This window comes from Phascolarctos cinereus, unplaced genomic scaffold (genome assembly GCF_003287225.1).
Source record: "Phascolarctos cinereus isolate Bilbo 61053 unplaced genomic scaffold, phaCin_HiC Scaffold_5;HRSCAF=322, whole genome shotgun sequence".
In the NCBI taxonomy this organism is placed as follows: domain Eukaryota; kingdom Metazoa; phylum Chordata; class Mammalia; order Diprotodontia; family Phascolarctidae; genus Phascolarctos; species Phascolarctos cinereus.
Genome location: NW_027555958.1, coordinates 148263483 through 148278062, shown reverse-complemented (window position 1 = coordinate 148278062; position 14580 = coordinate 148263483). Strand labels below are relative to the sequence as shown.

At 35.6% G+C, this 14580-nt stretch overlaps 1 protein-coding gene across 4 annotated transcripts in view; it reads right to left on the bottom strand.

The window, feature by feature from the left end:
- Positions 1-2404: 2404 nt before the first annotated feature.
- LAMA4 (laminin subunit alpha 4) overlaps positions 2405-14580 on the bottom strand; it is a 191674-nt gene continuing 179498 nt past the window's right edge. For 3 of the 4 annotated variants that reach the window (XM_021008153.2, XM_078155186.1, XM_021008154.2), the window contains exons 34-38: positions 12702-12861; positions 10391-10521; positions 8996-9089; positions 7679-7798; positions 2405-2872 (exon numbers count right to left, since the gene is read on the bottom strand). In XM_021008153.2, coding sequence (XP_020863812.1) covers positions 2727-2872; positions 7679-7798; positions 8996-9089; positions 10391-10521; positions 12702-12861 — 651 coding nt within the window. In that variant the 3' untranslated portion in view covers positions 2405-2726. The remainder of the gene's footprint in view (positions 2873-7678; positions 7799-8995; positions 9090-10390; positions 10522-12701; positions 12862-14580) is intronic. The other variant, XM_021008155.2, reaches the window with a different exon arrangement.

Here is a 14580-nt window from a genome sequence, read left to right as displayed (position 1 = left end):
TGAAGGGGAAAAGAGGGCATTGCTAGAGGCAGAATTGGGTCTGTAGCAGAAATATTCCTGCAACTATCTTAAGGCATGGCATTCTTTTTAATGATTCATTCTTTTCTTAGGAAAATGCTTTTATATAACTAGTCTGAATTCAGTTGAAATTAGGAACCATTTTCTTTCACTCTGCTCTCTATATAGAATCTTTAGTTACCCTTTCAACCTCCTATTTCAACTTGAATCATTCTCTTCATAGGCATTAACTCTGTTTCTATTTCTTTCTTTTACTGTTATGACCTTGTTTATATAGCTCAATTCATATTTTCCCCAAATTATACCTATAATATGTTGTAAGAATTTAAAAATCCACATAATATGGTAGACGTGTGAATGAGAAAACTTGTTATCTTTCAAATCAAAAAGACTCAACAGCTACTAAGAATCTGCTGTTTTCTTCTGAGTGACAATAAATATATGTAGTAAGAAGAGTGCTTGCTGGTCTAGAACTTGAGACCTAGATCCTTCTTCTAGTCATGCTTCTGATTCACCATGAGACCATGAGTCACCGTGTGATTTGGGGCCAGTTGATTTCTTAGAGTTCAGTTTCCCACTAGTGGATTGAAGAGGATGGAACAAATTGTTGCAAGGGCCCCATCTAGCTCTAAAATTCTTTGAAGTAGAGTTATTTAGCTAAAATGGCCCTCATGTTTAAACCATGGCACCATAGGGAGATAATTCTACAAAGCTGTTTGGAGCCCAATCAGGAACTCAAATTGTTCTATTTAATAAGGGCTATCCAAAAGTTTGTCAACCCTATCCCCAAAGTAAATCTGGTCAGGGAATTTCTATGTTACCCCCCTTGTCTCTGATGTATTCTCTTGCCTGAAATGAATGAATTAAATTAAAATTGATAAACATGTACTAACTGGTCCTTATGTGTAGAATGCTATGCCAGCTCTGAGATACTCATGTGTTAGTTGTTGTTTAGTTGTTTTCTTAATTGTGTGTGATTCTTCATGACCCCTTTTGGGATTTTCTTGGCAAAGCTTCTGGAATAATTTGCCATTTCCTTCTTCAGCTCATTTTATATGTGAGGAAACTGAGGCAAACAAGATTAAGTGACTTGCCCAGGGTCACACAGCTAGTAAGTGTCTGAGGTCAGATTTGAACTCAGGTCTTCCTGACTCTGGGCCTTGCACTATATCCACTGTGCCGCCTAGCTGCTCTTAGTCTGAGATACAGAGGTAAATAAGACCATTTCTACTCTTACGTAGCTTATGATCTATAATAAATGTGATATAATAGGACAGTATATTTACACATACATATATGTGTCTATGTATGTATATACACATATATATGTCATCTAGACTATTGCAGTAACTTCCTTTGTGGTTTTCAATCCTTCATACACACTGCTAATCTAATCATATCATTCAACTACTCAAGACCTTTCAACTCTCCAAGTTCTAAATGAATACTAAAGTACAAGCTCCTCAGATTGGAGTTCAAAGCCCTACATTCAAGGTAGCTAGGTAGCCCAGTGGAGAGAATTCTGGGCCTGGAGGAAGACCTGAGTTAAATAGTCCTGCCTTAGACATTTACTAGCTGTTTGAGCAAGTAATTTAGCTTCTGTAATGCCTCAATTTCCTCAACTGTAAAAAAGTTAATAATCTCAGATATCTCAGAGGGTTGTTGTGAGAATCAAATGAAAAAATGTTTTAAAGCACAGTGCCTTCTATATTGTAGGTACTCAGTAAATCTTTGTTGACTTATTGTTTTATGCCAATTTTTTTTCCAGCCTTAATTGCTGGATGGGCATTGCCTCGGCCAAACTGAGACCTTTCAAAAGCCCTTAACTTGAAAAGGCCAAAGTCACCCTCTGCATCCTGGGCCATCTCCAGTTGTCCTGGTCTATATCTGGCCACTGGACCCAGATGGCTCTGGAGGAGAAAGTGAGGATGGTGGCTTTGCCCAGCCTTCCCTTCCTTTAAATCCAATTCACTTGAATGTCATGGCATCACCTCCCTGATGTCATGGTCCTCTTGGAGAACAAAGGGCAAACAGCAACTAATGAAGTTCAACAATAATACTAATCCCTGATTATTTTTTTTAAATACATCAATAAATACACATGGAAGGAAACATAGAGATTTGTTTTCCTTTGTCCAGTTTATCTAATTGACTTTTGTTCTCTTGTAAAATGGATTCAACTCCCTCTTTCTTGAAGATTAAAAAAAACTTCCTATCTGCTACAAACATAAAGACTCTACTATTTTTCTGTTAGAACAACAAGATAGCACTAATAAGCCTAGGGCAAAGTTTGGGATTGAATGAAGCTTTTATAACATCTCCCTGAAAACTGACAATTAAATTAATCTGTGGATCTATCAGCACTTTGAAAACATGTGCCAAGGCATGTTTGAAACACGATTTTTATTTTTTACAGACAGGAACAGTATACCTTACCAACATAAAATAAGTGTGTCGTCAGTACACAGAAGCTCAGCCTTCCTTTTGTTTTCAACTGCAAATGTTTAAGATCAAAAAGAAGTATCCAAGTGAGAAATCCTAAACATGATCCTTCACCAACTCTAGGAGCTCACAACTCATTTAATCTTGTTCACTACGTGGGTACTTCTGAATAGAAAAAGAGATGCTGTTCCTTATTGCTGGTAGGGCTTTTGTTTCTTCAGTGCTCTAAAGAACTTTGTAGTTTGGTTGCTGTGCTTGGCTTGATATTAGGCTGCTGGACAAGAATTAATGCTCACAGCCCCGCTGACCAGTGCTGCTTTACTGAAGCTCACTGGGCGTTCATCAATCACGAAGTTTCGGATGCAGCCAGAGAAGGGACTTCCCGTGGTCAAGCTTGGTGTCAGGAGAGACTCTGCAAGGAGCAAGAAAAGGAATTATTTCATCCCAAGCCCACATGTAACTGAACTGTGAAAAACTTATGTAATGTTGCAAGCGAGGACATGGTGATTTATTCATAAAAAAAGAGCTAGTAATTAAGTCAGATTAGGTAGAATCTACTTTAGGCTGTTAGAACCAAGCAATAGAAAGACCCTGGTGACCATAACTACTGGTCTTCCCTTTTCTGTAGGCAGTTCACATGTGAAACCTCAATTCTTAGGGAAAGTATGTAACAGCCTCATAAAGTCCTCATTCAGCTGTAAAATTCAGATTTAATAAAACTTCTCTAATATGCTATTTTATGAGCAAATTTTCTCTGAAATATATCTCATGTTTTATCTTGATTTCCATGGTCAAGTTCCTATTTGTGATTCAGTTAATCTAGTTGTATCCAAGGTTGAAATGCGATTTGTAGAATATAGTGGCTTTGTATCTCACTCTGAGATTAGTTTGTAGAATCATCCTGTATGTGAAAATCTTATATTATCAAAATTACCCATTAAGTATAGGATTGTCAAGCAAGTATAGCTGGAAAGGAAGTAGGGTAGAGTTATTCTGGGCTTTATGGATTGCTAAATTTTCTATACGAGTATCAATTCAGAAATAAGGGCTTTATTTATTGTTTTGTCCATTGTCTAGATTTAAGAATGTGTTAATAATGCAGATTAAACTTAAAAGTGTGTGTATTTATATCCCCCCACCCCAAAGCCTGGTTGTTAAACATTTACCACCATACCCCCGTATTGCTTTATAAATATTGCTTGAAAGCAACAGGAGAGAAGGCTTAGAGACTGAAGTCATCAGCAGACTTGCAGTCTTGTAATTGTAGGCTATTAACTACTACTGTTACTACTATTACAATGATGAAGATGATGATAACTAGTATAATTATGATTACTACTACCACCACCACCACCACCACCACCACCACTGCCAACTGGCCTATGCCCCTGGGGTAGGAACTCTTTAACAGAAGTCAGTATGTGCCAGGGAGTAGAAAAAATTGAAATGACTGTAATGCAAATTTTATTATTTTTTTTCATAATACCAAGCTAAACAAATTATTGATCTGGAGAAAGAGGAGAACTAGGACTTCTACTTGAATGGAAGAAAACAAAAATAAATAAAAACTTAGCTGGCAGGAAAATGAATGATTAAAGGAAAATTATTTTTAAAGCATTTCATACGTGATTATTTTAGGGGGTAACTACTCTGCTGCATGGCTTCATCTTTTTTCTTTTAATATTTTTTCCAATTATACGTAAAGACAATTTTTAACATTCATTTAAAAAATTTGAGTTCCAAATTTTTGTCTTCCCTTCCCTCTCCCTAATATGGTAAGCAATTTGATATAGATCATATATGTGCAATCATATGAAACATATTTCCATATTAGTTATGTTGTGAAAGAAGAGAAGACCAAAAGAAAAAAAAATTCATCTTCTTTTTTCAAAGGAAGAAACAGGTCATAGTCAAGAGTTAAGGCACAAGGAAATCAAAGGGAATACAGCAGGGGCTTTATAATTGGTCAAAATGCTAGGAAAGCCAACTATTAGCTCTTGCACCCTAAGAAAAAAAGAATAGATTATCTGGGTTTGATGAAGAGGAGATTCTAACATCACACAAATTGAGGTAAGATGTCACAGTAAAAAGTGTGTGGGAACTGAAACCTCCAAAGCAAACAGCAGATTCACGTCTACCGTCTCATGTTTATTCTGGAAAATACACTAGCAAAATTAGAGATGGGGAGAAGAGTCAACATTATTTAAATTGTTCTCTCTTTCCTTTTTCCTTTTTTTCTTTTTGGCCAAGGGCTAAGTATGAATTATGAGTATATGATATGATTCCATTGTTAAAGTCTTAGCTGTGAATTTTCATGAGCCTCTTAGATTTCGTACAGTTAATTTCACTTTCACATCACTCATTTTGAGTGAGTGTTTTGTTTTGGAGCAGAGACTGATTCTGAGTCTCTCATTGAATTTTGTTAACTTTTCTGTTTTTCTCTTCATACTATCTATTATTTCCGAATCTTGTTGTAGGCAAATTCATAAATCTCATATAAAAAAATCCATATTCAGATGGGCTTGAGCCTAATTTTTTTTTCCCAGAAGAAGGGGTTTTGAACGGTATGCAAAGAAAATGAAAAATGTCGTTCCTCTGAATAGGGTACAGGTACCTAGCGCTATGTCATAGGGGCTTATGTTAAGCTTGTTTTATGATTATCTTAATAATCTTGAAGAGAGCTCATGGATCATGCTTACTAATTGCACAGGCCCGATAAAATGAGTTGGGAGCATAGAAACAACATAAGCCAAAGCACTTTTAAGAGATTAGAAACATTCAGAAAATTTAAATTCCACTTAGCAAAGCTTATTCCTTTGTGTGTAGAGAAGTAAACAGGGATATACTTTGGCATTGTTGTGATAAAAGATGGAAGACACTTAGAAAGGGGAATAAAACTCAGAAAGGGGAATGAAAAATGGTCTTAATGAAATTGTTGTAGGTCAACTACCAAAACTGACGGTGCACAGGCATATAGGTCATACATGTAAGTGTGGGGAAAAACCTATTCCTACTTAAAATTGCAATAGAATCACAGAATTCTAGAGCAGAAGGGGAATTAAGCAAATTTACAAATCAGCTAGGTAATTCACGTGGTAGTGAATTGGTATGACTTGATAAGACTCAGCTGTCTTTCATACACTTCATCAGAAGTATAAAAACCAATGATAATGATTAAAGGAAGATGCAAAGAACTCTGCTCCATTGGCTAATTTGGAAACCAAGTAGGTACATGATTTGAGCAAATGCAAGTACTGTGACTTAGAACATAGTGCTGATGACAGAGTTTTGTACATAGCAGGCACTCAGTAAATATTAGTTAATTTGGTTGGAAAAATAGGGTCCAAAAGATCAGGAGTTTTTAGGGACACTACTACTTTGTTGTTATTCAGTCATGTCTGACTCTTTGTGACCCCACTTGATCTTGGCAAAGACACTGGTGTGGTTTGCCATTTCCTTCTCCAGTTCATTTTACAGATGTTCATTTTACATTTTACAACTGAGGCAAACAGTTAAGTGATTTGCTTAGGGTCACACAGCTACTAAGTGAGGTCATATTTGAACTCGGGTCTTCTGACTCCTGGCCCAGGGGATCCACTGGTCACCTACCTGCCCCACCTTACTTTTCAGTAAAACTACTTATGAATTTCACCTACAATATTTTCCTATCAATTTTCCCCCCTCTTCTTTATTTTGGGGACAGAGCCTGGTGGGAACAGAAGAATCTAATACAGTGGTATGGGAAACAGAAAGGACTCTAAGCTTTATAAAGCGTCTGTGTTTCTTGGCACTGCTGCCTTTGGACTCTGAGCACCAAAGAAAAGTTGTGGAAGCAGTGTCAAATTTTTTTAAGAGGTGGGGTAGGGATAAGAAAAGGGCACATTTTTATCCCTGTATAAATCACTTTCACTAGCTTCTGAGATATTTATCGACATTGTTTCTGCTGCTTTTGGAAGATTCCCCGAAGGCAAAGAAAAATCAGTATTTTGTAAATGCCCAGTGAAGAATTCATTAATCGATTCCCTCCTCCCCCTTTTGTGCTCTCCCACTTCTTAAACTATTTGGGAAAGGTGAGGTGAATGCCTTGGCAGGAGGTAGTCCACAATGTTTTTGTAAGAAAGTATAAAAAAAGCTTCACATTTCCCCATAAAAACAAAACAAATTCAAGATACAAAGGTTTAGAATCTTAATCCTCTATCTGCCCTATCAGCCACAATTTTTATTTCAGGCCCAGAATTTGACTTCTGCCACTGTTTATAAATATTTGAAATGAAAATAGGTAAAAATAAGATATTAAGTTTTGCTCGGTTCATAGGAAAGTTTAAAAAGAAAACCCTTTTTTATCCTTCAATATTTTCTGAATACCACCCTGAAGTATTCTGCATTCTTCATTGATTATGCCAGTAGCTTCACTGATAATGTTTATAGAGTCACAGCTGACAATCTCCTTTTCTGATTATTTCTACAATGGAATGAGAAGGCATATGTATGCAGCTGTCGTATCCATTCAGACTGATTTTGAAGAAGGAAAATTTGCAATCTCCCCTTCCCCTTCTCTAGCCAGTTCTCTAGCACGCATTGGTATGTATGTATGGGTCTCCAAAATCCCATTATTCTGGAATAGTTTACATGACTAGTTTCCTCCTTAACTCAAGGGTTTTTTTTGTGTGTGTGTGTGTGTGTGGCTGGGGAAGTGGAGTGATAAGCAATTTTTCAAATATATATGGCATGGTGAGTAGTTAGGATAAAATCTTCTATCTTAGGAATATTAGATTTTCCAATTCTCTGTTAATTTGTAGTCTTGGGTAAGGTCTCACAACTTTGAATGCCTTTTTTTTTTTTTTAAAAGAAAATTGTTTAGAGTGTCCTTTGACATGTTTGGGTGAAGAATGAAAATCAATAACCAAGGGATTTTCAACAATGTAATTTCATGTGAAACTAGTTTTGGCATTCCCTCAATTGAATCAGTAACACCATTGCTTCTGGGGAATGTCAGTTGACCACATAATAGCTTCATTCACCATCTCAGTGACTTCCCAGGCCCAAATTCCCTTCTGTGGCCATTTTCCTGTAGGTAATGTTTCCCTCGATTAGAATTTAAATTCCTTGAAAGTGAGCACCATTTCATTTTTTTCTTCTTGTATTTGTTTCCCCAATGCCTGATTTATAGTAAGAGCTTAATACATCTAACCTTAATTCATTCCCTTAAAAATATTACCTGGAACACCTCCAACAAAAACAGGTTCCCTGTGATCAACTGATTTTGGATTGAGGGGACCAACCACATGGTTGACTTCAGAATCTACATCCAATTGAACCACATTGGAATCTCTAATAACTGAAATACAATGGAAAAGCTGATTATAAAACAGCATTCACTTTGTATACAAAAACTGAATTTACTTTGTGTATTATCTGTTATTCAGGATACTTTTCATTCATTTTATACACACATATTGATATCGATCTATGAATCTATTGATGTACCTATGTAGATATGTATATATACATACATATACACACACATACACATACATATAAATATACACTTACAAGATCTCACTGTTCTGTAACAGAGATTAAGAAAAGTGGAGTTGGGAGTGGACTTCAGTTTGAATTCCACTTCTAACATTTACTAGCAGTGTCATCAAGACAAGTCACTTTATCTCTATGAATTTGTTTCCTGGTCTATAAAATAGAATAAAAAACCTATGATATCTGTGTCTCAGAATTTGCGAGGACTAAAATGAAATAATGGGTAGGAGGCAAGGAGCGATATAGTCGGAAATGAAGGTGATGGTAAAATCAATAAAATTTTAAGATGAGATAGTGTGAATAAAGAAGTACTTTGTCTGTCTTGGTGAGGGAGGTGGGGAGGGAAGGGGAGAAAAATTTGAAACTCAAAACTTATGGAAGTGATTGTTGATAATTCAAAATAAATTAATTAAAAATTAAAAAAAGAAGTACTTTGTAATTTTTGTAATGTAAATAAAATTAGTAATATTGATAATAATAGCTGATATAAAGTTCAATATAAATATCAGCTATTATTATTATCAATATTACTAAATAATTGCTATGACATTTTCCAGTTATGGGTTAAGAAAATAATTTGAAGAATTTTCTCATATATTTTAGCTTTGGAAAGTGTATGTGATTTTTAAAATCTTGAATATCTTTTATAATTCATATTTTCAATGTATGTAGTTCTTAATCGTGCACTGATTTAGTTTTTAGCATATCATGGACATCACATTTGACAATATGAGTTAATTCAAAATGTAATAGTTTTGATTATATTAAAAACAGTATCACACATGTTCCATGACTTGAAGAACGGGGAAGTAAACTCTAGAAAATATTTAGAGTCAACATATGTCTTTAGCCAAAAGTACAGTCATTTCTTTTGCTACTTTCCTTGATTGTTTCCTTGTGATCATATAATCACTCCACCTATAGTATTGCTCACAGCCTACATTCCATACGAATGCTTATGTCTATTCTTTTCAAGGAAAGATAGACCACATGTGCTCACTTGTTATTCTGTGCCATCTGCCATCACAGAGACTCTGTTTGGGTGTAACTGAAGTAGAAAAGTCTCTGATCCCATTGTTGACCTTCGTTATGACCTGTAAAAACAGAATAAAATCATTTATCCTTTTAATCAACAGAAAATTATTTTATGTTTCACTTTTTCTCTCAGTTATGTTTGGCATTTTCCTTATTGAAACAGAATTCCTAAGGTGTAACAGATAAACAAAGATAAACAACCCATCCATAGCTTCAGACAAAGAGATATATTCCATATTTGTACACTAGGGGACACTCTTTTGCCAGATAAATCAAGTAATCTTTATATATTCAAGTCCCTAAATGAGAAACCAAAACAGTGACAGATTTCAGAAAAAAAGAAAGCACAGGGAGAGAATAGCAAAGACAGACAATACATGCATTCTTTTATATTTTAATGATTTAACAGGAAACAATGTATTTGAACTAAGATAAGTTATTTATGTCATACATCATTGAAAAAGCAGCTTTTTCTTTACTAGTATTTATATGCAGGACTCTTAGGAATCTGTTGTTGAGTAGTTTCAGTCGTATCCAACTCTTTGTAACTCCATTTGGGGTTTTCTTGGCAAAGATACTGGAGTGGTTTGCTATTTTCTTCTCCAGCTCATTTTAAGAGCTGAGGCAAACAAGGTTAAGTGATTTGCCCAGGGTCAGACAGCTAGTAAGTGTCTGACTGAAACTGTGATCCTCCTCACTCCTGGGTTGGTGCTTTATACATTGAGCCACTTAGCAGCCCTCTTATGAATCTAATGTAATATTACTTTTCAGTAGAACTAGTTTTAAATTATAATTGAAAAGTTTCAGATTGAAAGTTGCTAAGAAAGGTAGATAGAAAAAATCTGGTGGCAGTTGGTACATAGTTTGATTACATGCTTTTAGGATCACAATTTGTTTCGTGAAAAAATGTATTCACTTTCCCTACTTTGTCAAAATTCCTCACCTTTTTTTGGGATGGGAGTGAGGAGTAGGGATGGGAGGGGAGCATTGTCATATTATTTTGCTATTCTTAAGTAATAAATTCAAATACATCATTTATTACATAATCATAGAATCTCAGAGTTTGTAGGGACCTCACATGCCACGCAATACAAACTAGACTTGGCCAAGTATTACTCCTACAACAAACCATCTATTTTGGGCAAAGTGTTCTTGCCATGTAGCTTTCATTGACAACGATATACCAAGGGAAGGAAACTCCAAAAGCCTCATTGGAATTAAAATGCCCACATTCATATTAATTTTTATTATATCTCCCTTATCTCATTAGTTAGAGATTTATGTCATAATGCCATAATAGAAATCATCTTCTAATCTAGAATCCAAGGGTCAAGGAAGGAAAACGTGAATAAGCTCTCACCTGTCCATTTTTCATGTGAACATTCAGGTACTCTCCATTCACGCTGTGACCATGAACCAAGATTCCTGAACTACTTCTGGGACGAACTTCAAATGCTATCTCAAACTTCAATCCAATATTGAAAGACTCATCTGTAGAAAGAAATATTATCAATATATAATCACATTTCGTGTACTCCCCCCCCGCGTACTTTATTTGATTCTATGAGCAATAGAGTTTACATTTTTATTATTTGTTTAAAAATTTCAGACTATATTCCAGTCAATATTTACGAAATGAGTATTTTCATTATGTTATAGTATTATGAACTGTGTAACTGTAGGCAAATTACCAAGCCTCTCTAAACCTCAGCTTCCTCATCTGTAAAATGGGTACAATACTTGCTGGGCCTAACAGGACTGTCATGAGCCTTAAATGAGATAACCTTTATGAAGCAACTTATAACCCTTAAATGCCATATTAACATCAGCTATCGGCATCACTATTAAATTTATAAAGGATCATTATTCTCTGGAAGGGGGAGCTAAGTGGTACAATGGATAGAGTGCTGGTCCTGAAGTCAGGAAGACTCATCTTCTTGAATTCAAATCTGGCCTCACACACTTACTAGTTGTGTGACCCTGGCCAAGTCACTTAACCCTGTCTGCCTCAGTTTCCTCATCTGCAAAATGAGCTGGAGAAGGAAATGTCAAACCACTCTAGTATCTTTGCCAAGAAAACCCCAAATGGGGTCACAAAGAGTTGGACATGACTGAGAAACTATTGAACAGCAAGAAGACTCCCTGGAAATTAGAATTCAAAATTCCCAGTGATATCCCCACTCCTTGCCCTGTATATGTCATCTCTCTCTTTTTAAACCTACTTTTTAACTAAAAAAATATTTTATAGAACTAGAAAAAATAATAAAATTCATCTGGAAGAATAAAAGGTCAAGAAGATCAAGGGAATCAGTGGGGAAAAAAGCGTGAAGGAAAGTAGGCTAGCAATACCAGATTTCAACCTAAATTACAAAGCAGTAATCATCAAAACAGTCTGTTTTTAGCTAAGAAATAGAATAGTGGAGTAGTGGAATAGACTAGGTGCATGATACACCTAGTAGTAAATGACCATAGTGATCTAGTGTTTGATAAATATGAAGACCCAAGATTTTGGGACAAGAACTTACTGACAAAAATTTCTGGGAAAACTGGAAAACAGTTTGGCAGAAATTAGGTATAGACCAACATCTCACATCGTATACCAAGATAGCAAGAAAAAAATCTAGTTTTTGAAGTTTTAGAACACATAAATTGTTAAAGATTTTATGCTGAGAAGGATTAGATAATGATTTTTATAGTTTGAATGAAACAAAAGGCACAGTGATGTGAGTTTGTGAGTGTAGTGATGTGGGTAAGAACGAGAAAACATGAAACTGTGCCAGCTAGGAAAAGCACACAGTATTCCCAGGCAACTTCATTCTTTGTATTTGGGGAAAGGAAATTTTGGGATGTGGGTAGGAAGGTGAGACTTCAAGAACTGTTTATTTCTGGAGGTAGGGGCAAAGAACACATTAGTAAGTTACCAGGGCTGATCAATCAGTAAACATAAACAGAAAGAGACTTAGAGTTTTCTCCTAGGCATGGGCTGTGGGATCTGTGGGTAGGTGGGTAGAACTAAGTGAGAAAGGGGTGGGGTCTAGAATGAGATCAAATAGGAGCAGAAGATACAGTAGAAGAGAGATACTGTAGCCTAGTGGAAAGAGGGGTGGATTTGGAGTTAGATAACCTGGGTTCAAATACCAGTGGTACCCTTTAACTACTTGTGTGACTTTGGGCAAGACCTGTTTAAACTTTAGTTTGCTCATCTGCAAAATGAAGGAGATGAACTTAATGGCTTTTAAGGTCCTTTTTAGCTCTAAATATATGATGTTATTATCCAGGATCCATCTTTTCAATGGCACCCCCTAGTGCTGCTTACCTAATAATTCTAATTCTTTGATCTTAAATTTTACTCATAAGTGTGATAGTGAGTAACACAGGGTGTGGGAGTAAGCTAACTTTCTGACCATACCTTAGATTTCAATCTGTTTTTCTTTTGTATTAAGGTAAATTCATATTCTCTACTCACTCCGTTGACAAATGACAGGTAGTTGCATGATGTGATTTTAGTAGAGAGTTAGTAAGGAAGAGTTATAGTGATGGAGGAGAGTCATGTTGGGTAGTTTTGTAGGGGCTTTTCTGAAATTCTTGTCTGGTAGCCGAAGAGTTCTTTCTGTCTAGTTGCTACCAACGAAGAAATGTTTCATAAATCACATTATTTAGCACCATGTTACCTAGAATCACATAGCCTCCTTCTGCTGAAAAGTATGTTCCACTTTCCATTGGTCCTTCAAAACAAGGAGTCACACTGAATGTTTGAGAAGCAGTGGTAATTGAGGTCCCATTGAGCTGAAGATTGCTAAGACAACCACTGAAACTGTAGACTGAATTAATCTGAAGGAAGAAGAGATTAATGGAATATTCATTTAAAAAAAACAAGTTTTCTCATGTACTCCATAGACACATTAAGGGAGGAACAAATTTGCAGGGCTTACAAGCATTAAGGGAAAGTAACCACATCTATTTATATTTTATTTATTCAACTATTCAAGTGTTTGGTCCTTTTTAATGCAGCTGCTTTTTGTCCTATCTACAGGGGGCTATTTTCTAAAATTGAATTCACTGTAGATAGAATGTGATATTTAATAGTGTTAACCTTAGGCAGTTAAGCCAAAGAGTGTTTCATGCACATCCATGAAGTGAATTAAATATTTAAACATTTGATTTAAATATTTAAGCTATTGTATTTTATTACTTTGCTCCCTGGATTCCCAGAAATTACTTGGAGTATGTATTTTATATTTACTTATATGTGTACTTGTTGTTTCTCCCTGGTAGAGTGTAAGCTTCTTGAGGGTAAGGATTGCTTCATTTTTGTTTCAGAGTTCAGCATATAGCACAATCCCAGGAACATAGTAGATACTTCGTAGATGCTTGTTGATTAATTGAATGCTGCCAGTTATGCCTAAAAACAGCTCTTGCTGGTGTTTGAAACTTAGGACAATAGTGCTTGTGGTCCATTCTGGCTAACCAGATATCATAGAACCTCTTTTTCACATTACTATCTGGTTGAGTGGCTGAAAGTACAATACTACATGGGATGTGAAAGTTGTATTTCTCAGATGTGGTAAATTTTCCCTTTAACTCTGAAAAATTTCCCCCTAGAATCTTTTCAGTAAGCTCTTAGTGGGATTTACCTAATAATTCTAATTCTCTAACTTTAAATTTTACTCATAACTATTACAGTGAATAATGCAGGGTGTGGGAGTGAACTGTCTTTTTGGCTATACCTTAGATTTAAATCTGGTTTTTTTATATGCATTAAGGCAAATCCATTGTCTCTACTCACTCCATTGATAAATGACTGGAAACCATTTTAGTAAGGCGAGGATAAATGGAATATTTAAATGTTACCATAATCACCATTTTTAATGGATTACAAAGCTAGCTTCAGAATTGAATGGGTATATATATTATAGAAATGCATTTACTTAACAGAGTATAGAACTTCTCCCCTAGAAGTCAGTCCTTATTACCATATTTCTGCCATTAATTCCTTCTATGAGATTCTGTGAAAAGCCTAATGGCTTCATTGATAGAGATGTGGCCTTAGAGTCAGTAAGACCTCTGTCCAAATCCTGCATCTAGAAATTATTGGCTGCGCAACCTGGAGCAAATTACTTAAACTCTCAGGGCCATGGGCAGTTCTCTGGGACTATAACTTGCAGAACAGGCACCAATTTGTTTTGGTAGAGGGAATTTCTATACTAGGAACTTCCTATCACTAAGTAAACAACAAGTCTAGTCACCATCTTTTCTCAGAAAAAAAAAAGGATCCCATAAGACCCTGTTTTTATAGTTCACAGAGATGTTGAAATTATTTTTAAAAAGAATTCATCTTCAGAGTGGAAGGCTTGGAATATAATATTCCAGAAGGCAAAGAAGCTAGGATGACGATCAAGAGTAACCTACCCAGCAAAACTGAGTGTAATCCTTCAAGGGAAAAAAATGGATATTTAATGAAATAAAGGACTTTCAAGCAAAGGAAAAAAAAGAATTCATCCTTATATTTATAAAGATCTCAGTGCCTGTTGTTTAGATGGCTAGAATTGG